General features: G+C 41.9%; 1 protein-coding gene and 1 pseudogene across 2 annotated transcripts in view; both read left to right on the forward strand.

The window, feature by feature from the left end:
- Positions 1 to 19,824, forward strand: part of LOC135542036 (immunoglobulin superfamily member 21-like) — a 299,416-nt gene extending 279,592 nt beyond the window's left edge. The window contains exons 7-10 of one of the 2 annotated variants that reach the window (XM_064968619.1): positions 7,677 to 7,783; positions 10,846 to 11,038; positions 17,118 to 17,156; positions 18,447 to 19,824. In XM_064968619.1, the coding sequence (XP_064824691.1) occupies positions 7,677 to 7,783; positions 10,846 to 11,038; positions 17,118 to 17,156; positions 18,447 to 18,529 (422 nt within the window). In that variant the 3' untranslated portion in view covers positions 18,530 to 19,824. The remainder of the gene's footprint in view (positions 1 to 7,676; positions 7,784 to 10,845; positions 11,039 to 17,117; positions 17,157 to 18,446) is intronic. The other variant, XM_064968620.1, reaches the window with a different exon arrangement.
- Positions 19,825 to 24,384: 4,560 nt separating this feature from the next.
- On the forward strand, positions 24,385 to 27,599 carry LOC135541108 (kelch domain-containing protein 7A-like; annotated as a pseudogene).
- The last annotated feature ends 289 nt before the right edge of the window (positions 27,600 to 27,888 follow it).

The following is a 27,888-nucleotide window of genomic DNA, read 5'->3' on the forward strand; positions in this document are numbered from 1 at the left end:
ATCTTGTTGTCAGATGCAACCTGGAACATTTTCCCATTCCGCGTGAATAAAACAATCTTGAAGCATAGATTCCGATTGATCAGCACAGTCCCCCAAAATGTTCTTGTATGTTCTTGAATAGACTTTGAGGTACTGTACCTTTGCTCCGGTTTGGTGGGTGTGGCGAGGTGTGGTTGAAGCAATGAATGACGTAAAGGGCAGTGACCATGCTGACAGCATTCCCCAACCTGCAACCCAAACCCTTCTTGTTTTTCAACTGGTCGTTCATCACAGCACTCTTTCCATTCAATTGAACGTTCCAGAACATAAAAACTTACTGAATGCCACCCTGTTTAAGTTTCTTCCTATAGGTGGGGAGGACCAGAGTGGAGGCGTGATCTGATTTGCCAAAGGAAGGGTGGGGAGGGCCTTATGTAACGCTCACGGAAGTGAGCGTAGCAATGAACAGGGTCCTTGTTGTGCATGTAGCACAGGAGATATCTTGATAGAATTTCTGTATTGTTTTCCTAAGATTTTGTTTATTAAAGTCCCCAGATACAATGTGTGTCCTCACGATATGCAGTTCACAGTTCAGTGTAAGCTTGGGGGAAATATACACAGCAATGACGATGATCAAAGACAATTCTCTCAGGAGGTAATGCATTCGGCATATGTTGATGAGGTATTCCAGATCGGGAGAACAAAAGGATTTGAGTTCCTGTACATTACCACAATCACACCATGAGTTGATAATCATGAAACAAACCCCTCCACCTTTCTTTTGCCTGGAGAGTTCTTTCTTCCTGTCGATCCGCATAACGGATGGAGAACCTCACTGGCTGAATGGACAGGAACAATTTATCCGTAAAAAGCCATGATTCCGTAAAACAGAGTATGTTACAGTCCTTGATGTCTTTCTGGAAGGAGATCCTCGCCCTGAACTCGTCTACTTTATTGTCCAGGGACCGAACATTAGCGAATTATGTACTTGAATGCAGTGGATGGTATGCACACCGAATGAGACAGAGCGACATTCTGGCAACTGACCAAAGTTGTATTACATATCATGAATATTAACAAGCTGCTCTGTACTCGCCTTACAAATTGATTTGGGATGGGGCCTTGGGAGCTTCTCAGAATGGGCCACACCTCTATGAGTTTCTTGCCTGGGTCTCACCATTCGCCTCAGTTCCAGAATTCATTAACTCAGTGCATCTGAATAATTAAAAGGACTGTACTCCTTTTATTTGCATGATCTATTATTCAGCAGCATGAAAAGACTGGAGGAATTATCATTTCATATACGATGCTGAAATATGATCCATGCCTGCGTCCACCAGTCATTTCCTCCCCAGACCGTGATAATCACAGAGCAGATGTTCTATTTCAGTAGGGCTGGTGTGCAGTTTGAGAGTGTCTGTCTGTGTGTTGATGTTTGTGGTGAGTGTGCGTGTGTGTGCATGCATGCATCTGTGCGTGCGTGTGTCTCTATGTTCACCTGTGTCTCATCTCCATATTTATCACACTCTCATCTTGGTATTGTAAGGAGTCCAGTGCAGTCTGCGGGTTGGATGTGTGAGATGAATTATAGTGTTGGATTGATGATGACGCAATGATCCCACAGTCACCCCTTTTCAATTGTTTGTTATGTCTTCACTCTCTCTCCTACACAGTGAAACCACTCTATATTTAAGCAATAAGGCACAAGGGAGTGTGGTATATGGCCAATATACCACAGCTAAGGGCTGTTCTAAGGCATGACGCATCGCAGAGTCGATTCCGCAATGCGTCGTGCCTTAGAACAGCCCTTAGCTGTAGTATATTGGCCTTATACCACAAACCCCCGGTTACCAGCGTAATTAGAAAAATAATACATGCTTTGTCATACCAGTGGCATACTGTCTAATATACCACGAATGTCAGCCAATCAGCATTCAGTGTTCGAACCACCCAGTTTATAAATGTATATATTCATCAATCTGACTCCATTATTATGTGAATAAATGCAACAAGTCCTGTGCGAATCCTTGCATCTCCGACTCAGTATGACTATAATGAACACGTGTCTATCTTGCACCGTTGTGCAATTATTAAGAGGCTAGATACAAATAGCTAATCCTGGCAACCAGTGTTCTAGCATTAATTTATTGAGTCAAGTAGATCAGGGATGTCAAGGTGGAACCCAAGCATATGCTATGTGTAGTGTAAATAACAACTACCTATAGACCTACTAAATTATGACTGTAAAGTCAATCAAATAATCACTCTGTAAAATTAGGAATATATTTACTCAATTCAACTAATTGGATTTATTAGTCATGAAATAGTTAACACTCAAACAATTACAGTGTACACAAAATACATTATGCGTTACAGAATAACAGAGTAAATTACTATCGACTAAATAAGATTGAACGTGGTTACACATGTCTTCAATTCAGAATCATCTCTAAGAGAAATAAATGTGTGTCTGATACACACACAAGCTCACAAGTCCTCAAAGTATGAGTGAATTCACTGCCCTTTTAACCAAATTCAAGCAGTGCATCCCAACCTGAATTAAGATTTATTGGCAGTTTCCTAGTGAAAATAAAAGGCAGGAGCAACACATCCAGATTACAATCTAATAAACACAATTTGAATGTTATGAACAGACAACAGGAATGTGCCTGATAACCAGTCAACCCAAAATATATCAACCAGAAAACATACAATCCAATGAGACATCGAAATTGTGTAGCTCTTTACAAGCTCTTGAAACAAACTAAACACGACAATTTATTTCTAAATATTTCAAACTAAACACGACAAACATTCATTTCGCCTATTCAAGTTTTTAGCAATTGTCACACCTTTCCTGGCATTAGTGACCCCAGGACTTCCGTGGGAATGTCTAGTCCTGGATATTGCCACAGCAAAGGTATGGCTCTCTCCTGTGAGATGCAAATATACAACTATCCATCCGGACAATGCCAAATTGAATCAACATGCCAGGCTAGTTACTAGACACCTCTTCGTCGCTGGCCTTCATCATCGTTCACATTTGTTCACTTTTTCTATTTTTAGCAACTACAGTAATCCCCCGTTTGGAACCTTTGAGTTGTGAAATAACAGCATTGAAGCAGTGTTATAGTTACCACAAGCAGGCTCGCCAAGACGCATGCGTGATACACCAAGTCCCAGGCGTATGCGTATTTGGCCAAGGCAGTGGAGGCACTCAAGAAGATGGTCGCTCCCAGTTTGGCTTGCATGAACTGCTCATCCATGGCAGTTACAGTCCTGGAGCTCTCCTCATAGAAGGTATAGTCCCACCAGGGTGGAATGTCAGTCTTTAGAGGTGCCCTGCATAGACTGCTCAGCTGTCCCATCGTGGAATCCTCCATCACCATCAGAAGGTGTGGGTTATAGCTGGACAATTCAGGCCCATCATCGGAGTCAGTTTGCAAATTCGGTGAATCCCCACTCTTTGTGAAAGCCTTGGAAAGCATTCCAAATAGCAATACAGTGAAAGTACACACTTCAACTTGCCAACATTCTACAATGTATGACAAATAGAGTATACGCAGTAAATGTCTCATGACAAGAGTTATCATTAATATAGAAAATAGCCAACAAAAATTATCCCATCAACTATCTGACCCAAAAGGAGGATGAGTTAGTAGACACAAGTTCTGAATGGACAAAAGGAAACAAGTAAAAAACAAGCACAACAAAAAACCATACCATCCAGCATCATTGCAAATAAAAATTCGAACAATATACGGTGATGAACAATTATTTCTCCCCCCCTTCAAGAGGGATGAGTTTGGAACAAAGGAGAACACTCTAAAACAATCCTTATAGTGTTGAGCAAATAGTAACATACATTTTGTAAATTCAACTTTTCATCAGTCGCCACACCTCTCCTGGCATCAGTGATCCCAGTACTTCCGTGCTAATGTTTCGTCCTGCACATTGCCACGGCGAAGGTGTGGCTCCCTCCTGTGAGATACAGCCATCCATACAAATAATGCCAAATTGAATCAACACGTCAAGCTAGTCGCATCTTTATCACTGGTTTTATAATCATTCACATTTCTTCCATCACTATTTTTCGACTACAACTCAACCAGACAATGCTGCAGGTTCTCTGTCTATTTCTGAGTTATCGACAGTCATCCAAATCTGTAGAGTCAGAAGCTAGGCCTGCTGATGTTTGGCTGAATCACAAAGCACGCCTGATGCAGAGAGCGCTGTTGTTTACTGAGAGCACTGTGTGTCCACTGACCCATCCCACAGTGCTAACAGTTCCAGGCTGACCAGTGAGGAGGTTGGGTTGCTGGTTGGGTTGCTTGACCAGCAACATCTTGGGAGAGTAGGGCTTATCTCCCTGTGAGGCAAATGCCCTCCCAGGTGCCGCAGTATGTCAGTCACATTGCATGCTGTTCTAATCAAAGGTGATGACGTTGGACGCCAACTGTCGTTGTTGGAGTGGGTCCCAGAAATTAGCCATCATCCTCTCAACGGTGCCAGCAAGCACTGTGACGCCATGACACCAGTACTGAAAATACCTGTCGGACGGGAAGTGGGAGGTGGGAAGCAGACAGTGTAGCAATCACACTCCCCAGGTAACTGGACAAGTGACATCTTCATCATGGACTGGAGACCACTTATAGTGTAATACTGTAATTTCGATGTGTATGATGAGCTTGATTCAATGTCAAATCCTTCATTTAGGGCTGATAATTGATATGTCTACTTTATGCCTAACTCAATGCAGGAGTTGGACTATAGTTTCCCCAGTTCTGTCCAGTTCTTTCAGATAATTGTTTTCCCACATTTAGGTAGCCTGACTTAGATCCATTTCATTTCAACATAGTAACTGTAGGGAGTCGTTGTTGTCATTGAGGTATGTATTGACAAGCTTCTCTCTTGTCTTGCATCTATCTCACCACTCTGTGCTCTACGCCGTAACGCCACAATCTAATTCACATCTCTGGAAGATAGTAACAAAAGTAGAACGAAGGAGATCATGTTATCTAAAAGGGTCACCTGACTTGATATACTGTACATTGAACAAATATATAAATGTAACATGCAACCATTTCAATGATTTTACTGAGTTACAGTTCAAATAAGGAAAGCAGTCAATTGAAATAAATTAATTAGCCACTAATTTATGGATTTCTCATGACCAGGAATACAGATGTGCGTCTATTGGTCACAGATAACTTTTTTTTTAAAGTAGGGGTGTGGATCAGAAAACCAGTCAGTATTTGGTGTGACGACCATGCTTATCTCATTTGCATAGAGTTGATCAGGCTGTTGATTGTGGCCTGTGGAGTGTTGTCCCACTCCTCTTCAATGGCTGTGCGAAGTTGCTGTGTATTGGCAGAAACTGGAACACACGTCGATCCAGAGCATCCCAAACATGCTCAATGGGTGAAATGTCTGAGTATGCAGGCCAGAACTGGGAAATGTTCAGCTTCCAGGAATTGTGTACAGATCCTTGCGCATTACCGTGCTGAAACATGAGGTGATGACTGTGGATGAATGGCCCGACAATGAGTCTCTGTGCATTCAAATTGCCTTTGATAAAATGCAATTGCGTCCGTTGTCTGTAGCTTATGCCTGCACATACCATAACCCAACTGCCACCATAGGGAACTCTGTTCACAAAGTTGACTTCAGAAAACCACTCGCCCAAACAATGCCATACACGCTGTCTGCCATCGGCCCATTACAGTTGAAACTGGGATTCATCTGTGAAGAGCACTTCAGTGAGCATTTGCCCACTGAAGTCAGTTACAATGCTGAAATGCAGTCAGGTCAAGACCCTGTTGAGGACAACAAACAAGCAGATTAGTTTCCCTGAGACAGTTTCTGACAGTTTGTGCAGAAATTCTTTGGTTGTGCAAACCCACAGTTCCATCAGGTCTCAGACGATCCCGCAGGTGTAGAAGCCAGATGTGGAGGTCCTGGGCTGGCGTTGTTACACATGGTCTGTTGTGAGGTCGGTAGGACGTACTGCCAAATTCTCTAAAATGACGTTGGAAGCGACTTATGGTAGAGAAATGAACATTAACATTTAATCCCTCCAGTCAGCATGCCAATTGCACTCTCACTCAAAACGTGAGACATCTGTGGCATTGTGTTGTGTGACAAAACTGCACATTTTAGAGTGGCATTTTATTTTTCCCAGCACAAGGTATCTTGGCAAAGGAGAAACTAAATTTGTGCCAAAAAATGTAGAGATATAAGCTTTTTGTTTGTTTTTTTCTGGGATCCTTTATTTCAGCTCATGAAACATGGGACCAACACTTTACATATTGCGTTTATATTTTTGTTCAGATATTTTCAAATGTGATGGAAGATCTCCTAATCCATTAGCCAGATGCAGGGTAAGAATCAGTGTCTGCCCAAGAAAAGGCATGCTTCATTAGTTCCAGCCGACACTGACGTGATTTATGGGTGGAATTTAGGTCATTTATCTGTTTATTTATTTATTTTAGTTTCGCTCATCAATTGAAACAAGCACATTGTGATTTATATTGAGAAGAGTGAATTTGATTCATTGTAAGGTTCCTGAATAACTAGATGTTGGCGTGCATATCTGACCTATTTAGGATTCCCCTCGTCCAACCAAATCTCATTACTTCTATTTGGTTCATTGTCTAACATAAGGGATCAGAAAGCGTGCTATATGGTTATCTAGAGGGAAATTGTCAGTCAACTGAAGCGAAGCAGAACCAGTTTATGCAGGCCCAATTTAAGCCCCTACGACTACCACATCACCACAGAATTACAATTTGTCCTCCTGCTACAATGCTGTATAGTACACCACTAAGTTTACATAGTTTAATATTAAATGGATGACACTCAATCTTAAAGATGCAATATGTACATTTTTGGGAGACCTGATCAAATGCACATAGAAATGCGAGGTATAGATCTTACTGAAAGCATGTCTAAGAAGCGGTAGATATGTTCTATGTACGCTATTTCTATGCTTCCCGTTCTTAAGTTTTGTTTTTTAGTCTTTTACTTTCTGTTTTGTACTCCAGCTTCAAACAGCTGAAAATACAACGTCTTTGGTTATTGAACAGATATTTCACAGCGGTTTAGATTGTACAATGAGTCTCTACAAGTGTTTCCCAAACTCGGTCCTGGAGACCCCAAGGGGTGCACATTTAGTTTTTTTCCCTAGCACTACACATCTGACTCAAATAATCAAAGCTTGATTATTTCTGCATATTGCACCTTTAAATCATATGCAAATCATTCAATGTCTTCATTCAATCTCTGCTCCATACATAATCCATATAGGCCCCTCTGAAAGTGAACAATATGAAAGCTTCCCTGTCCCTTCTCCTGAAACTCCCATTGTTTCAATAGGAACCTAATGGATACCATCTGGGGGCTCCGTCTGTGCTAAGACAAGGGAATTAGTTCTCTCGCTGCCACCACACTCCTACTGGTGCGCTCCCATTCTCCTCCAGTAATGACTGTCTATCCAATTTAGTCCCCTCTCTCTCCAAGGGGGAATAAATCTGCAGTGGCCCTAGCTGTGGATGAAAGGACATGGAGGTCCCGAGGAAATTGTATTCGCCTCCATCTCCTCTTCTTCCCTCCAAACAAAATAGGTACCTCCTGTATTTACTTGACATGCCACTGGGTTGACACTTCTTTTCTCTTTTCTTCCTCTTTCTCTCTCCCAGCGGCTCCTAAGGGCCCCAAGCTTTTGATGACCCCCACGAGGGCAAAGGTAGGGGATACGGTGCGCATCACCGTGCAAGGATTCCAGGTAGGCGCTGGGGTTCCTGGGGTAAGTGCATGGGGGTTTATGAAACCGGAGGGCCATGTTCAGTTTGGGATAGGACGAGATAGGGAGATGTGCAGTTAAGCCTGTCGAGTTTTCTGATATAGTGGCCATTCTTACAGGGTGAGAGATATACCATACGTCTTCTCGGTCTAAGGCTAGCATACTGTTTCTTGTTTGGAAAGTGCACTATTGGAAAAAGTGACTTGTTAGAATTTTGGGGGAATTGTTTTATCTTTTCACATGTATTTTTTCAATGTGGGGTTCTGACTATGCCTCAAGGCAATAAACTATTTCAATGAGAAATAAATAACCCATTCAAAATCTGTTTGTTTACGGATAGCTCCAATTCTCTGATGTTTTTTTTTATTTTCTTAAGTCTATCTCCTTAAGGCATGCATCTCAAGCTAGCTGTTAGAGGATTGCTCAGCAGAGCAGAGTTTGGGTTTGTACCTGCTAGAGCATTCCAGTCAGGAGATTGTCCTTGTGTAACTATCATCCTCTGCCCCCAAAAATGATATGTTTCCAGTAGTAGCTGATCCCCATCTCAGTGACAGGAATAGGGATGCCACGGTGTTGGCGCTGCCTGCTAGAGCCAACCAGGTGGAGAGTACAAGGCAAATTCTGATAGGCCATGCTGATGGACCAGCACACCAATCACCTTTGTTACTTTTCATTCACTGCTTCATGAATTTCTGGGCATGATAGCGCTGTGTGTTTTTATAAAGTGTTTGTTTTTCATTGCTTTATTCTGGTTTGCTACTTTCAATCTAATAATGGCACTTATTCGGTGCCTTGGGTTTAGTGCAGCAGTTTAGAGTCTGGGCAGATGTATACGACTATCTCCACCCACTAATGTCATATTATTTGAAGATCTCCTTTGAATAGTGTTAAGAATGGTCACTATAAACAGGCTTGACTGGGACATAGAGCCAATTGGGCCCTTCGGAAACAAACATCCATGCATGGAGATTCATCCCAAAGAAAATCTCCCTTATCCTTCACTGGACCAAGGCTCTAGGGTTTCACTAGTAGATAAGATTTAGTGCAAAGACATATACCTCTCTTGTCTTCTCATTGTGTGATTAAAAAGATATCAGTATCCCCTACGGTTTATAATATCAGAATTATACATAATCACACAGGGTGGGCTTTTAGTTTTCTTTCCACTTGATATGCTTTGTCCCCACTCTGTATTAATCCATATGAAGATAAGAAACACCCTGGTGTTTTTATTGGAGCTGTCTTTTTCATTTAGGCTCTGTAATGCCGTTGGGGATATGTGATAGGACCTTTCATGTTTTTTATCTTGATAGAACCTTATGCCATGACTGCCCCTGATCAACAAACTACTTTCACTTCTGTCACCATGTGAATTCTTTGGTTTCAGAACTCTTATCAGGGCAGTCATTTTTAAAGGTTACACAAGTCACACTAGCTTAGTCAGAATGATGACACACCAGCTCCTTAAAGGCATACATTCAGTTCATTAAAGCATTTCTACAGTATGGGTCACACAGTGACAAGAGTCAAGTCGTGGTATTTTCTTTAAGATCCTGTGCAGTCAAAAACGTGATTTATCTGTTATATACATTTTCAATTGTGAAATGATAATAATGTCCTTGTAGTGTGCGAGCTGTTTGAAAATACTACCTGAAATGTCAGCCTGTTTTGGTGGGATGGAGTTTTGGCCTGCCTGGTGACGTCACAAGGCGGCAAATTAGTTAATAGACCAATAAGAAAGAGAGTTTCAAACCTCTGCCTATAAAAGCTAGTTTTCAGTTTTCCACTCCCCACTCAGACCACTTTCAAACAGTCCTAGCTAAATTCTTGCTTGAGAAACTGCTCTTGCTAATAAGCAATTTTTTGATTGTTTTTGACCATTTTCATTAAAAATAATCACGGTAATATACTTCATTGTTACCCTGAAATGATTTGATATTGAGATAAAAACGGTTGCATTGGGCCTTTATTAAAAGGTCTGGGAGGTCACATTTCAAAATGGTGAAAGAAAATCTAGTCAGATTATCAATAGTTTATCTCAACAGAATTTCATTCTGTTGCATCACACTTCAGAAATAGACATCTATCTTGTTCTGGCCTTTCACTCAAGATGTATGACAGCAACATACTTGGCCCTCGGCCCTGCAGTATAAACTAGATGAAACTGGGTTCCCTAGCTGGATTCACAGAAACAGAAGAAACGCCTTTCCTTCTTTGACAATGTGTGAAGTGATCATAATTCCTGATGGTGTGTTGTTCCCTTTGAATAACATTTGAGCGCCACAACCCCTCGTTGCACTTTACTACGAAATGCCCTCTCCTCCCCTACTGACATGTTCTCCAGCTGTTTTGATTTTAATAACATGTCTGTATCCAGCAGATGGCAGAAAAGACATCCAGAGGAGTACAGCAGAAAGGCTTCTTCCCTCAGAGGGAGAATTATATGACATTTTGAAAAGGGGAATATTTTGAAACTGGGAAATGTCTTGAGAGGCATGAGCATCTGAAAACATTTGCAAATGTAAATCAAATCATATTTTATTTGTCACATGCTTCGTAGGTGTAGACTAACAGTGAAATGCTTACTTAGGGGTCCTTTTCCCAACAATGCAGAGCAAAAAATAAAGATGAAAAAATAAAGATATATATATATTTTTTAAATGGTAACAGAAATAAATACATAGTAAATAACGAATAACAATAAGGAGTAAAAATAACAAGGCTAAATACAGGGAGTACCAGTACTGAGTCGATGTGCAGGGGAAGGAGGTAATTGAGGTAGCTACTGTATGTACATATAGTAGTAGTAAGTGACTAGGCAACAGGATAGATAATAGGCAGCAGCAGCGTATGTGGTGATTTCAAAAGTGTGTTTGTGTGAGTGTGTGTGTGGCGTCAGTATGTAGTGTTGATTATTAATTCATACTGCTAACGTACCATTGCATTAGGGAATTGAGCTTGTATTATTAATGTAGCCTTTGCTCTTAATCTCTTGACTGGCACTTAAACTTTTTCCCCTCTTGTCCAACCCTCCCTCACACACACTTGTGGTGGTCTGTTAATAGAATGAGGTGTTCCCTGAGCCCCTCTTCACCTGGACCCGGGTCGGGGGTCGTCTGCTTGACGGGAGTGCTGAGCGGGATGGGAAGGAGCTGGTTCTGGAGCGAGTGCCAGCCGAACTCAACGGCTCCATGTACCGCTGCACGGCCCAGAATCCTCTGGGCTCCACGGACACGCACACCCGCCTCATCGTCTTTGGTATGTGTCCAAACTCATTACCATATTCTGTCATCCTAGAGGGCATTGCAGAGAATCACAAATGTAGTACTTGTTCTTGTTCATGGTATGTTTTATTCCCACTAGTCAAAGGAATATCCTCATTCAAATTTCAAACACCATTAAAATTGTGTTTCAACTGTTAATATTATGCTTCCACATACTCTGAAGTATTAAGCAATGCATTTATGTAAAAAATATATATTTATGTGCCCATTTTTAGATATGAATTATCAATGCGAACTAAGTGCATGAGTAATAAGTGATTGTATCACTAAATGACTCAGCAATGCCTCTAGTACAAAGGCTGATTTATGCAAGTGAGTAATGCCCCTCATGTGGGTGAGTAGAAATCCAACAGCCATGGGAATCCCACAAGCAGCATGTAATGTACCCATTCTCTCCAACACTGACTACTAATAATCACATGAAAGGCCCATAATAGAATAAATGATCTTTGTTGTTGACAGTGTCATCTCTTTGTTCAACGACCCACCTTGAGCAAGCTAGATCAGTCTTTTCATGATGTGCTGCTATTTGTCGCAGTTCCAAAGTCCTGAGTTTGCTCTAGTTGATGTGGGAGTTGGCTTGCTTCCTGACTCTATTACTGCTGTATGTCCTGCTGCCCTGGTGTGTTTGCCCTTGGGCCCTGTGGAATGACTGCTTCCTGCGTGAGAACTTGATCAGAGGCCTGTCCATCATGGCTGCTCTGTTTTAATCAAAACCGCTGCAACGAGGATGAAGGTCTTCTCCCCTGTATTATATATTATCCACTCTCGTGTTAGAGATAACTGCCATGCAAGAGTTGGAATTGATATATATATATATATATATATATATATATGGACATGTGTGTAGCTACCGCAGGACAATCAGAGGGTAAATCAGCTCAGGTCCATTGATCAGAGAAGGCCATTCCACACAGTAATCTGCCTGCACTGCCATTAAGAAATCAAATCAAATCAAAATCAAATCAAATTTTATTTGTCACATACACATGGTTAGCAGATGTTAATGCGAGTGTAGCGAAATGCTTGTGCTTCTAGTTCCGACAATGCAGTAATAACCAACAAGTAATCTAACTAACAATTCCAAAACTACTGTCTTATACACACAAGTGTAAGGGGATAAAGAGTATGTACATAAAGATATATGAATGAGTGATATTACAGAGCAGCATAGGCAAGATACAGTAGATGCTATCGAGTACAGTATATACATATGAGATGAGTATGTAAACAAAGTGGCATAGTTAAAGTGGCTAGTGATACATGTATTACATAAAGATGCGGTAGATGATATAGAGTACAGTATATACGTATACATATGAGATGAATAATGTAGGGTATGTAAACATTATGTCCATCGTTTGATAAATCCGCACCCGGACATCCTCCAGTGAGCAATGTTTAAAAAATGTGGTAGTGAAACTGTCTCTTTGGGAAGGTGTTACCTTTGGGAGCGTTTTGGTAGAAAGAACACTAATGCCTATTTAACACCCTGATGCTACGTGCAGAATGTTGGCTGTCTGTGTGTCTATGTCTCTGTCCTAGTATAGATGGCTTCCACTCATGTTTAGAGGAGCAGAATGGTGATTGAGTGACCTTGAAACCGTCCCCCGCGGCCTTGAAATGGGACACTTCCCATTGGGCCGAGATGTCAATTCAACATCTATTCCACATTACTTCGGTGTAACTTCATTTAACAATGACATGGAAACAACGTTGATTCAACCAGTGTTTGCCTAGTGTGTTCTCTCTCCAGGGGCAGAGTGGATATTTGGAGCTCTGCTCTCTTGGCAAACTGTTCATTATACATCATCAGGTATAACAGAGTATAAGGATGGCATGCTATTGAGACTCTCCACTGGCAGAAAGCAGTTCTCATATCTTGATCATGAACATATCCACGTACCCTTGGTGATTACACTGTAGTGACTCATCAAATCAAATGTTATTTGTCACAAGCTTCGTAAACAACAGGTGTAGACTAACAGTGAAATACTTACTTATAGGCCTTTCCCAACCATGCAGAGAGAAAGAAAATTGATAAATAAAACAAAAGTAATAAATAACATGTAATAATAAATACACAATGAGTATCGATAACTTTGCTCTATAAATGGGCTTCCAGTATGGAGTTTATGTGCAGGGGTATGATGTAATTGAGGAAGATGGAAGATATGTACATACAGTGTCTTCAGAGAGTATTCATACCCCTTGACGTATTCTACATTTTGTTGTGTTACAGCCTGAATTCAAAATCTATTCAATATTTTTTTTCCACCCATATACACAAAATACCTCATAATGACAAAGTCAAAACGTGGTTTTAGAAATGTTTGCAAATGTTTTGAAATTAAAAACAGAAATGTCTCATTTCCATAATTATAAACACCCCCGAGTCCATACTTTGTAGAAGCATCTTTGGCAGCAATTACAGCTGTGAGTCTTCCTAGGTAAGTCTCTAAGAGCTTTCCAAACCTGTATTGTGCAACATTGGCCAATTATTATTTTAAAAAGTATTCAAGCTCTTTCAAATTGGTTGTTGTTCATTGCTAGACAATCATTGTCAGGTCGTGCCATAGATTTTCAAGTAGAGTTAAGTCAAAACTGTAACTCGGGCCACAGGAACATTCACTGTCTTTTTGGTAAGCAACTCCAGTGTAGATTTGGCCTTGCGTTATTGACCTGCTGAAAGGTGAATTAATTTGCCCGTGTCTATGCTTGAATGCTTGAATATATGGAGAGTGGTACTCAGTAATGTGTTGTATTGGATTTGCCACAAAAATAACACTTTTGTATTCAGGACAAAAAGTTAATAGCTTTTTGCAGTATTTCTTTTAGTGCCTTGTTGCAAACAGGATGCATGTTTTGGAATAGTTTTATACTGTACACGCTTACTTATTTCACTCTGTCAATTATGTTAGTACTGTGCAGTAACTACAATGTTGTTGATCCATCCTCAGGTTTCTCCTATCACAGCCATTAAACTCTGTAACTGTTTTAAAGTCACCATGAGGCCTCATGGTGAAATCCCTGAGTGGTCTCCTTCCTCTCCGGACAACTGAGTTAGGAAGGACGTCTGTATCTTTGTACTGACTGGGTGTATTGATACACCATCCGAAGTGTAATTAATAACTACACCATGCTCAAAGTGATATTCAGTGTCTGCTTTTTAAAATGTTCTCTAATAGTTGCCCTTCTTTGCGAGGCATTGGAAAACCTCCCCGGTCTCTGTGGTTGAATCTGTGCTTGATATTCATTGCTAGACAAAGGGACCTTTCAGATAATTGTTTGTGTGGGGTACAGAGATGAGGTAGTCATTAAAATATCATGTTAAACACTAGTATCGCACACAGAGTAAGTCCATACAACGTATGTGACTTGTTAACTAACTATTTAGCAGTGATATGGCTTGGGGTAGAAGCTGTTCGGGGTCCTGTTGGTTCCAGACTTGCATCTGTACCCCTTGCTGTTCGGTAGCAGAGACCAAGTCTATGACTTGGGTGGCTGGAGTCTTTGACAATCTTTAAGGCCTTCTGACATCGCCTGGTATAGTGGTCCTGGATGGCAGGGAGTTCGGCCCCGGTGATGTACTGAGCCATACGCACAATCCTCTGTTTGGCCTTGCGGTCAGATGCCAAGCAGTTGCCATACCAAGCGGGGATACAGCCAGTCAAGATGGTCCCAATGGTGAAGCTGTAAAACATTTTGAGGATCTGAGTACCCATGCTAAACCATCTTGAGGGGGAAACGACGTTGTTGTGCCCTCTTCACGACTGTGTTGGTGTGTCTGAACATGACACATTAGATATGTGACTGGTTTCAGGAAACTAGGCGTATGTCACAAGTCACGACTTCACAGGAGAGCCGTTTGAACGTAATAAATTTTTTTTTAAATCAAAATGCGTTTACAAGTTTATCAACTTTCAAAGCAGAATTACTTCCCCCATTGTTCTTCGAAAATGCAATGTATGACATACCATTTTGTAGATCTGAGTCTCAACTTTTTGACAATGTAAAAAAAAACATTTCAAATTTTGCTACATAAGACCGAATCCATGTGGTGAGTCACATATGTGACCGACCGCCTCGATTCGGTCTTATGTAGAAACATTTGAAATAGTTTACAAATATCCTACATTACAGTATGTCTGCCATTTTGGAGTTGTAGTGCATGTGATGTTTCAAATTCAGCATCGTTCACACCCTCTTAAGCCTTAACGCTACAGAATACAATGACATTGTAGATGATTCTGTGCTTCCAACTTTGTGGCAACAGTTTTGGGAAGGCCCATTCTGGTTTCAGCATGATAATTCCACCGTGCACAAAGCGAGGTCCATACAGAAATGGTTTGTCAAGATCAGTGTGTAAGAACTTGACTGGCCTGCACAGAGCCCTGACCTCAACTCCATCGAACACCTTCGGATTAATTGAAATGCTGACTGCGAGCTAGGCCTAATTGCCCAACGTCAGTGCCCAACCTCACTAATGCTCTTGTGGCTGTTTGGAAACAAGCTCTCGACCCGCTGCACTACAGCCCCGTCGATGTAAATGGGGGTGTGCTCGTCCCCCCGTTTCCTGTAGTCCATGATCAGCTCCTTTGTCTTGCTGATGTTGAGGGAGAGGTTGTTGTCCTGGCACCACACTGCCAGGTCTCTGACCTACTCCCTATAGGCCGTTTCATCTTTCCAGTGATCAGGCCTACCACCATTGTGTCACCAGCAAACTTAATAATGGTGTTGAAGTTTGCACCTCAATGCAGACGTGGGTGAACAGGAAATACAGGAGGGGACTAAGCACACACCCCTGAGGGGCCCTCATGTTGGTGGATGTGTTGTTGCATACCCTCACCACTTGGCCCCTCTGGAAGTCCAGGATCCAGTTGCAGAGGGAGGTCCCAGGTTTCTTAGCTTAGTGATGAGCTTGGGGGGCACTATGGTGTTGAACACTGAGCTGTAGTCAATGAACAGCATTCTCACATAGGTGTTCCTCTTGTCCAGGTGGGAGAGGGCTGTGTGGAGTGCAGTAGAGATTTCATAATCTGTGGATCTGTTGGGGAGGTATGTGACTTGGAGTGGGTCCAGGGTGTCTGGGATGATGTTGATTATGTGAGGTATGACCAGCGTTTCAAAGCATTTCATAGTTACAGATGTGAGTGCTAAGGAGCGATAGTCACTTAGACAGGTTACCTTGGAGTTCTTGGGCACAGGGACTATGGTTTTATGCTTGAAACATGTAGGTATTGCAGACTAGGTCAGGGAGAGGTTGAACATTTCAGTGAAGACACTTGCCAGCTGGTCAGTGCATGCTCTGAATACGCGTCCTGGTAATCCGTCTGGTGCTGCAGCCTTGTAAATGTTAACCTGTTTAAGGTCTTACTCAGCAGTGAAGAGGCTGGCTGTCACAAACACACTGATTTATCTCTGTCTTTGTGGACTGAGTAGGGAAATCGCATGTGGATGCTAATAGATCAGCAGTTTCTTTTCTGCTATTGCCCACTTGCCCCACCTAACTGCTGCTCTAACTTACCAGAGAGCCCAATGTCCACAGCTCTATTAATACAGGCTCACCAGCGGGATGTCATTTAACATGAGCTTAAGGAACTTCATTAGACCCCCTACCCATGTCAGCTCACTATTTTCTCATCATCACTTCACTTCTTTTCCCTTTCCCTTTCCCTGTCTGTCTGTCTGTCTGTCTGTCTGTCTGTCTGTCTGTCTGTCTGTCTGTCTGTCTGTCTGTCTGTCTGTCTGTCTGTCTGTCGTGCTCGCTCTCGCTCTCGCTCTCGCTCTCGCTCTCGCTCTCGCTCTCGCTCTCGCTCTCGCTCTCTCAATTCAATTGGCATTATTGGCATGGGAAACCTATGTTTACATTACCAAAGCAGTGAAATAGATAATAAACAAAAGTAAAATAAACAATGAAAAATGAACAGTAAACATTACACTCCCAATGTTTTTAGTGTAATAGTATCATATTAAGGCTGTACAGTGTTAAAACAATATCTCTCTCTCGCTTTCTGTTTACCTCTCTATTTTCCCTTCATCTCTATCAACAGAAAATCCTGCCATGATGAAAAACACTCAGAATCCAAACAGTAAGTATGGCACCCATGAAGACCACTCACAGAGAAAGTTTGTTTTGTAGTCTTTTAAAGAGCATTTCTCCTTTTTGTTTGTTTGAATGTTGTTTTTCTCACACATTTTTGAAGATGCATTTGAATACATTTGAGATGACAAGCATGCAATCTGTATACAAAATGGGACAGTAACAAATGACTAGCTACTAGCTACTTCTTGGTTAGGGTTTGATGGACAGACAAACTGACGACAGGTGAACACTGTCTGTCATTCTATCGTCAACAGAAATCTCTCCCCCTATGTTCAGATACAATACTCCTTCAGTCACTATCCACTTGTATACATTTGTGAGAACTGTGATATTAGGGTTGTTTCATACACACTGTGGGGCCTCATTTGCAGCACCTCCAATTATCATGTTAAGATGAGGGATTGTCAAAAAAAGCGCAGAGGGATATGAGGGTTCTCTTTCTCATTCTCTCTCTCTCTGCTGCTTTGCGTGCCATATCTTACGGATGTAAATTTTAATATGCAAATGATCCGGCAGGAGCAGGTTTGCCACAGCAAGGACAGAATCAGGTCAGTGAGGAAGGTACCGATCGCGGAGCGAGGCGCAGATATGCCTCGCATGCAAGTCAAATCGGTGTAGAACATGGCCCCGAGAGGTCGCAGCACAAGTGTCTGATCGCTCAGTGGCTGATCTGCCAACTCCTCCCTCTGTGTGTGTGGGAAGTCCACCCTATCTGTCAGTCAGCACAGAGGCCACAGCACAGAACAGCAACAAACCACATACCTTTTAAGGGCCACCATCCATCTCTGTCAGAGTTTCAACCCTCTCGCTGTCCTAACAAATGTTTTAGAATATTGATGATAATGGAAATTAACTGAGGTATAGAGACGCATGGGAAGTGGGGCAGTGGCCCGTAGTAGTTGTTTATTGCAATCCTACTTAAACAAGCGGAATGCGTAAGGCTATTACAATTGTAGTTCTAGAAGGAATATCATGTTTGTCATCATTAACATCAGTGGAGAATGTGGTTAAGTTGACATAAAAGCAAAGAGCCAGGATTCCCAATTGCCCTTGATTTGAAAGGCTTTACCGAGACATAATATCTGGCCAGATCTGCTCTGGCAGTACATGATTTGGTTGCATTAATTTTTATTACATAGAAAGGAAATTATGACCTGACCAAGAAGTAACTGACCAATCAGTGTTTTTATTGAGATTAAAGTCTGTTTTGTCTAGTGACTGGCAAATATAAATAGTGATTGTATCTGACTCTTCTCTCTTTTTCTGGCCCTTGCAGATGGAGCCCCTCGCGTGGATGTAGTCGGACTAATATGGATGGTGCTGTCCCTGGCCCTCACAGTGACTGTGGAACTGACGTGAACCCTCCCAGCCAACACACACTCTGTATACACACACAATTCACACCCAACACACAGTAGACCCACAGAGACACACATACACACACACACAAACAATCCCAAGCCTTTCAAACACACATACACACACCACATGCACATACCTCCCAAAACACCACCACACCACAAACAGACACACATACAACCACACCACACAGTCCTGCAAGCCTTTTCCAGTCATCCAACCTGCCCTCCATGCATCAGTCTTTCAGGAGCCAGTGCCACCACCCGATGGGCCTCTACTCTGTTTTTGAAATGAAATAATAACAAAGATTATAATATAAAGAAAAGAACTTCCTGAACATGAGAATAACCACCTCCAGTATACCCCATCAACCCGACCACACCTTCTTTTTGTTTCTTGTCACACCCCTGCCTGTTGATCAATAAAATTAGTTGTTAAAAAAGGAAAATAAAAAGCATTTGGGTTTGTTTTGATATGTTCAATTGTTGCAAGTGTGAAGAGAGACACTGAGCCGACGAGTGTGGGAGGACCAACCAGTTGTCCCATTCACTGGGCTGTGTTGTACCCAGTCTTTAAGCGACACATAAACAACTGGGAACAAATGTGAACGCTCAATGAGCACATTCTTTTTTATCACGAGTACAGGTATTTCTTTTCTTGGATGGCTTGGAATGTACAAGAGGACGAAACGCAAAGAGAAAATGGAAAATCTCCTTTTTGAGTGTATTTTGTGTACATCTGTGTAAATACTGAAGATAATCAAAGAGGTTTTATGGGTTCAGGTTAGGATTGGTTGGTGAGGAGTTGGGAGGGTTTGCAGCAGCTCACAGCCTTTGTTTTGTATTTTCTCATCCTTTATCACTGTTTCGAGAGATAATCCTATAGGCTGTCGGGACAGAACAGTTTACAGCCTTCTGATCCCATTCATTCAGTCTCTACATCTGTGTGACAAGTTTGAAAATGAGGACAGAAAAAAACAATGCAAATATCCTACATTATGTCTGCCGTTTTGGATTTGTAGTGCATGTGACGTTTGACAATTCGTTCTCCTTTTCGTGTTTTGCAGTGGTCAACACTGCATCTCATTGTCACTGGCCTGTAAATCCAGTTATTTACTTGTTACATACTTAAGTGACATTGCATTATGTACAATATGTAACTCTTCCCCCTGACATCTCCTAGTAGGATCATGTTAGCCACCATTTCAGGAAGATGCTCACCTGAAGCAGAGTGCTAACAGGGTTGTTGCATTTGTTTCATATCACCTGTATTAAAATGGAGAGATTATCAAATAATCTGGCTTGACTTTACTTCTACAACCTAAGGGTGTTTTAAATGACATACAGTAAAACGGCCTTACTCTCTTTACTATGGAAGATAGATAGGCCTACCTAATAATTTATTTGATCACATTTTGGATAACAGGTTAATATACATACATGACCTTTAGAATAATCATATTCCAATATATGAGGAAAAATGAAGAATCTATGCAAATGTCCTCTCAACACATCAACTATGACTTTCTCTACTTTGGGGCCATGACAAAGTGTATATGGAGGTATTTGGCAGGAATATTTGATGACCTTCCAGAGGTCAAGAGATTATCCCTTGGGCCTTTTCTTTACAGAAGATCTACAATAAAACTGCCAAATATTTCAAGTTCAGTTTCTGGAAATAATTAGGTTGGAATATACAGTATTCTGACACGGACATTAACCCCTTTATGCTGATATGGATACAGTGGGGTCCAAAATGATTGACACCCTCATAAAAATGAGCCAAAAATTACTGTATAAAATAAATAATTCATATACAGAGCTAATCTATATATACCAAAGCATGGCAGGTGTACAAAATCGAGCACACAGCCAAGCAATCTCCATAGACAAACATTGGCAGCAGAATGGCCTTACTGAAGAGCTCAGTGACTTTCAATCGTCTGTCCTCGGTTGCAACATTCACAAATGAGTTCCAAACTGCCTCCGGAAGCACAAGAACTGTTCGGCGGGAGCTTCGTGAAATGGGTTTCCATGGCCGAGCAGCCGCACACAAGCCTGAGATCACCATGCACAATGTCAAGCGTCGGCTGGAGTGGTGTAAAGCTCGCCTCCATTGGACTCTGAAGCAGTGGAAACGCGTTCTCTGGAGTTATGAATCACACTTCACCATCTGGCAGTCCGACAGACGAATCTGGGTTTGGCAGATGCCTGCACAAATGCATAGTGCCAACTGTCAAGTTTGGTGGAGGAGGAATACTGATCTGGTGCTGTTTTACATGGGTCAGGCTAGGCCTCTTAGTTCCAGTGAAGCGAAATCTTCAGAATACAATTACATTCTAGATTATTCTGTGCTTGGGGAAGGCACTTTTCTGTTTCAGAATGACGAAGCCCCATGTAACAAAGAGAGGTCCATAAACATTTCTTATGTAGAGATCGATGTGGAAGAACTTGACTGACCTGCACAGAGCCCTGACCTTAACCCCATCAAACACCTTTGGGATGAATTGGAATGCCGACTGCGAGCAAGGCCTCGTCACCCAACACCGATCCCGACCTCACTAATGCTCTTGTGGCTTAATAGAAGCAAGTCCCGCAGCAATGTTTTAACATCTAGTGGAAATCTTTCCCAGAAGAGTGGTGGCTGTTATAGCAGAAAAAGGGGGACCAACTCCATGTTAATGCCCATGATTTTGGCATGAGATGTTTGAAAAGCAGGTGTCCACATACTTTTGGTCATGTACTGTATACTGTTTTCTCAAAATAATTGGGAAATTATATTATTTTATACTGATAGAATTGCTCAGAAAAATATATTTTGTTTAACAAGTTAAACATATTTTTCTAAAGAAGGAAGGGGTCAAAATTATTGACACCCCTGTTTTCAATACCTTTCAATACCTCACCTTGCGAAGATAATGACACTGAGTTGGGAGGGATCTTACACTACTCCTCCATACAGAAACAATCCAGTTCCTTAATATCCTTTGTCTGCACTTACGGAAAGCCCTCTTCAATTCAAACCACAGGTTTTCAATGGGTTTCAAGTCCTGAGACTGAGATGCAAAATGATTTTGTGACCAATTAACCATTTCTTTGAGGATGTTGATAGGTGATTGGGGTTATTGTCTTGCTGGAAGATTCACTGGCAGAGGCAACAAGGTCTATGGCTAAGATGTCCTGGTACTAGGAAAAGTTCATGGGGTCTTTGACCTTAATCAATCAATCACATTTATTTATAAAGCCCTTCTTACATCAGCTGATGTCACAAAGTGCTGTACAGAAACCCAGCCTAAAACGTCAAACAGCAAGCAATGCAGGTATAGAAGGGCCACAGGACCGTTGGATGCAAAATAGCCCTGTAACATCAAAGATCAACAACCATATTTTAGAGTAGGTATGGGGTTTTGTTCTGCTTATGCATTCTCATTTAGACGCCAAAACCACCTCTTATATGCAAGGCCAAAGAGTTCTATTTTCATGTCATCTGACCAAAGCCCCGGTTCAAAGTCCCAATGCTGTTTAGCCATATCCAGGCATTTACATTTGTTGGATCAGCTATGATTTATGCAAATTGTATTTTAATGACTTAATAATTATTCTGCCTGAATAAAATGCACTTCATTACTTTATTTACAAAATGATCAATTCTGTGAGTGCATGATATACTCATTTGTTTTCCTATTTATGTTTCTCAGAGTCCATCTGAGAAAACTACGCTTCCAGTCTTTAGCTTACAAAAAGTGCATGTGGATCTTCATGGAAGGCCATCCATGATAAAAGAGACAGTCGACCAAATTAAAGCACACCACATTGAATTATGAAAACTGTTTGACATCCTAGCTCTATAGTATGCATTTGTGCTGTGTTCACATTATTTGAAGGGCATGCATATCTGATTGCCAATGTAATAATTTTTGTGAAGTATGCAATAATTGTTTTTCATGAGTACATCAGTGCTTTTTCAAAGGGGCACAGACCAAATGAAAAAAATATAGAGTATGGTAAATATATTTGCTTGAATTACATATACACATCAATTGCTTTGTTTGTTCATACTTCAGTGTTAAACTTGTAATCAGAATTACCTTAAGGTTATTTCGTCCTCTGCTAGTCATGTAGTCACAGCGTTCACTTCCCCATATCCTCCCTTTCACGATCTTAATCTATTACACAATCCACCCATCCTCCAAGAATAACGCTTGCAGTAGTATGAATCACCTCAAATAGTTACGACTGTTTAAACTGTTTACATTTCCCATTTTCTGTCCATATGATATCACAGGAGGGGAAGAGGTGAAAGAGTCTCCGCACAATACTGCACATGCTGGCTATCATTTTGTTCTGCAGTGCTCCTGAATGGTACACCTGAGACAGCGGCGGCACAGAAGAGAAGGAGCTGCCTTTGTGGCACACCAGTGAATTATTCACGACTAACCGTGCCTGCTGAATCCAGATCCCTTTACGGGCCTCTGAAAGCTATGCTATCAGATGGCCAAATAGTGTCTATGTCACAGAGGACACTCGTTCAAATGGCTACCTGAGTGACACGTCTCTCTGAGTGTCACTGCATCGCTGCTGGACCAGCTCTTTGTTGTGACCCTGGACTCAGTCAAGCGTTATCGGAAACACAAATTCAAATTTGACAGCTCAACTGCAGTGACTGAGCGACAGGACTCCAGCGTGACAGAGATGTATGTGTGTATGCCCATTCAGTCTATAAATATGGATGATATTGTCAGACTCATACAGTCAACACTCCTTTTTGGCATTGAGGCTCCGACGGTTGTCTGACTGCATCCCTCTTACATGATACAATACGTGTTCATCGGAGTGTGCTAGAAATGACAACATCATTAATACTTTAACACAGTCATTTAGTCCGAAACTAAAAGTCTGTGCTTAAATTACCAATGTATGGTTACGCTTTATTTGGATAGTCCGAATTTTCCAAATGTAGATGCTCTACAGATTGTCATACTATCAACAAACTATCTGTTGATAAGCAACTGTTTGCAAAGGTTGCGATTAGGTTTAGGTTTAGAATAAAGATTAGGGTTAGGGTAAAGTTTATGGTTAGGATAAGGGTTAGTACATAGTTATTTGAAATGTTACTGATACTCTGTAGAGCATCTACACTCTTAGAAAAAAGGGTTACCAAAAGGGTTCTTCGGCTGTCCCCATTGGAGAACCCTTTATGGTTCCAGGGAGAAACCTTTTTGGTTCCAGGTAGAACCATTTTTGGTTCCATGTAGAACCTTCTGTAGAAAGGGTTCTACATGGAACCCAGAAGTGTTCTACCTGGAACCAAAAGTGTTCTAACTGCAATCAAAATGGGTTATTTGAAGAGATATCCTGTGGGGAGAGCTGAATAACCCTTTTAGGTTCTAGATAGCACCTTTTCTTTTAAGCGTGTACAGATGGACTATCCAAATATAGTGTTACCAAATGTATAGTTACATTTTATATGAACATCACCCCTGGTCTCTTTTCCCTCTGTAGCTGAGCCAAAACAAATGTGTTGTATAGTGTGTGTTGCATAGAAAGAGACATTTACTGTTGGCTTTTGCCTGTGCAAACAACTGTATCCTGGTAATTATGGCCTCAAATGCCTCCAATCAGCCTTTCGCACGCCTTAGTCAAACCCTGTTCTCAGCAGATAGCAACCTGCCATGTGTTTAACTGAAGAGGGAGTGTGATATATCTATAGAGACATGTGATCCAGGCCACTCCTACACATAATGCAAACATTAGGCTAAACAGCACAAATAGTCTGAATCCAAGTTTAACCTTGTGGGTGGTATACAGTAGTTTCCAAGTTGTTAAAACACTTAAATACTCACTCAGTAAACAACATCATAAACTCATCTTGAGTTGAGTCAAAAAACATCCCGGTATGAATATGTTATTTTCTACATAGTGAAGGACAGAGCAAATATGATCACCTGCTGCAAGTAGAACGTGACCGCTGCCCCACCCCTCCAGTGAGGGATGCAAATAGTGTTGCTGCAAGTATCAGTTTACATGTTGTCCAGAGAGAGAAGAGAGAACAGACACAGTCATCAGTGCCTGCTACCATTGGCTAAGATGCACTGAAAGAAATACCCAGACAAAAAGGTTGTTAAACTTGGCAACTCGTCCGTTTAGATATGCCCATAGCAGACCTACTGGGTGTCCAGTTTGACATTCACCTGCTGGGGAGGCTGACGTGTCCGTTGGCCGCTGTGCTGCTCTTCTCCTGTGTATACAGATTCTACAGCCCCATGGGTACAGGCCTCCTTCAGACGGGCCCACTGAAGCACCCAATGGAATCTGTCGGAACTGTAAGATGGAACTGTGGCCTCAAAGCACAGCCAAACATGACTCCAGCAACAATGGGGACAAACAGCCTGGCCACTCACAGATTAGCCCTGTGAGGGATGACCTGACACCTGACAACACCAATACAGGAACAGGGGAAGGAGAATTGCCCCAGACTAAAGATGTTTGCTGGCTCGCAAACACTGAAGAAATGGTTACGCCGCAGTATGGATCAAATGTAGAAGACAACAGCTTGGAGTTGGAGGGAGAAGTCCCTGTGTTTGTTGAGGAGGCTGAGATAGATATCCCCATGTTATCATATCCTCAAAGTCAGAGATCACAGTGGAGGATGCCAACCTCGTGATGGAGGGACCTGGGAAGCAGAGTGTTGTGCGAGGAAAGATTTAGGAATACTATGTGGAATGTTCCTCGCACTCCATCACAGACTCCATATTAGGTCTGTTTGAGGGGAATTCACTGGACTCACAGTCGGTGGAGTTTGGAAGATGTGGCAGCAGCCTCACTGAGCCTCCCCACTCTTGGACCTCTTCATCAGGGGATCCCAGCCCTGTCAGCCCACTCAGTCCTACCACAGACACCAAGCACCCCAGTGCATGGGAGGAGCACAGCCTAGAAACCATAGCTGGGGCCAAATGTATAAATCTGCCTCCAGAGAACATGGGCAGCTCAGAGTTGGAGATCTTTAAGGCCAAGTTTGATTTGGGCAACTGCGTGGAGGTGGAGCTGTCAAAGAAGCATTGGCAGGCCCCTCTGCAGCAGTCAGCTCTTAGAGTGATGTCTGACAACTACCTCCAGATCCTCAGGGACCCAGGTCTGTATGGGAGGCTGAGAGCAGCTGATCAGGATGAGATCCAGAAACAGCGTATGAGAGGAAGGCCGTTCCTAATGGCAGGCAACATGGGCCCTCAGGACTGGGTGGGGAGTAGTCCTCAAGGGACAAAAAGGGAGCAGGGAGTCACCACCATACCATGTAGTGGTCTCTACTATTATGATGATTATAAAGACAGCTGGCACCCACTGTGTCCCATCCCTCAGGAAGTCATCTCCAAAGGCTGTGTCATGTGCACTATGGACAACTACTTATTTGTAGCAGTGGGGGGCTGCCAGCAGGGCGCAGATAGAGAGATGAAGCCTTCCAAGAGAGTGTTCTGCTACAACACCATAACATCAATTTGGAAAGAGATCAGTCCTATGAACGAGTCCAGGCCCCACTGCAAACTGGCAGCCCTGCAGGGCTACATCTATGCAATCGGAGGGGAGTGTCTGTCTACCGTAGAGCGCTATGACCCCCGCTCTGACAGATGGACTTTTGTGGCCCCACTGCCCAATGATACATTTGCTGTGGCCCATCATGTCACAGTGTGCAACAGGAAGCTCTTTGTTCTAGGAGGAACACTGAGATACACACTGTTGCGCTACAACCCAAATATCAACGTGTGGAGGAAAAGCTCAATAACGGGCAGCAAAGAGAGAACCACCGAGATAGTGGGAGTGAGGAACTTCCTATATCGCTTTGATGTCAGCCTGCAGCTAGGCATCAGTGTGTACCGCTATCACACTGTGGCACGACTATGTTACGAGTGCTACTCCAAACGCCTTGACCAATGCCTCGCCTTCCACTGTGTCGCCTTGGACGACACCATCTACTGCATGAGCCACCAGCTCACCATGAGCTTCCTGGCTGAAGAGATCTCTCCAAGATTTGTAGCAGATGATTTGAGTGTCCTCTCTGGAGCCAAGGGCATCCTTTTCCCGTTTGTCCTCTCACTTCCTAATACGAAGGCTCACCAGACCAGTGGGTAACCTGGAATGCTTCTCCTCAGCACAGACAAGGACAGAGCAGTGAGGGAGTATCTAATTTACTTGTGCACCAAGGACATTTTTCAGAGCTGAGTGTATCCTACTGAGAAGCACAGCTGTCTTAATCAGAGGCAATGAAAATAAAATATTAACATCATTAATGGTAATTCGATTACTGCTTGTTTAGATTTATTTAGGGTACACTGCCATAGAAATTCTATGTATTGTGAAGGTGTTCTGTTCTTTTCATTTTCCTCCTGCCTTGCACTACATTACTCCTAAATCATGCAAGATGTGCACTTTCTCCCCTGTAATAATTCATAAAAAATTCTTAAGTTAATTCACTCTCGCCATAATGCTTTGGAGCAGTGGGGTAATATAGTAATAATCCTCACAGTTGGTTACTATATTGGGGAACAAATATTACTCACACAGGGACTGGACTCAATACAATTACCCACATGTGATCTATAAATATGACATGATGTAAAAGGTTGTGACTTACAGCATAATGTATGTGAGCTTCAATAAACAAAAGTAATTGCTCATTTTGAATCTCCTCCAAGATTGGGGCATAGTATACGCCTGATTTCTGCTGTTGTTTTCAACATTGTTGATATAAGGATAGCACTGAACCATGTTCAGTTATTCATGTACCAAAATAACGAATGACTGTAATGAAAGTACAAATATTTATCCTTACATTTGTACAGTATTAATCAACAGAAGAAAGAAATATGCAGATTTCATTGAAGGTGAATTATCTAAGCAGTCATACAACTCTGTTGAAAAAAAAACGGTAAGCATTTTGTGCAACAATGTGCTAGCTGTTATGTCATGTGGTTAAACATTATTAAAATTATAATCATTTTCCTTCCAAACAGTGACAGATTTCCAATGATAAGTCATCAACAATCTAACAAACAGAGCTCTGCTGTGTGATGTGTTGTTTCCGACAGCAGACTTCATTAATGCATTTGTAGGAGGATAGATGTGGCTGTTAATGGATGTGTTGCGTAATTACATTGACAATATACATATTTGAAATAAAAGTATAATTCTTTGTTAATTTAAAACAAGCTGTTTGTTCTTACATAGAGCAATCATAGACGAAGAACAACAGTGAGTGATACAGCACCCTTGCCTGGGATTTCAGTTTGTGACATGCCGCTATAGCGCCATCATGTGGTTTGGTCTATGTATATATATATATGTACACTGTATATATAGACTCTGTCT

This window comes from Oncorhynchus masou, chromosome 6 (genome assembly GCF_036934945.1).
Source record: "Oncorhynchus masou masou isolate Uvic2021 chromosome 6, UVic_Omas_1.1, whole genome shotgun sequence".
In the NCBI taxonomy this organism is placed as follows: Eukaryota; Metazoa; Chordata; class Actinopteri; order Salmoniformes; family Salmonidae; genus Oncorhynchus; species Oncorhynchus masou.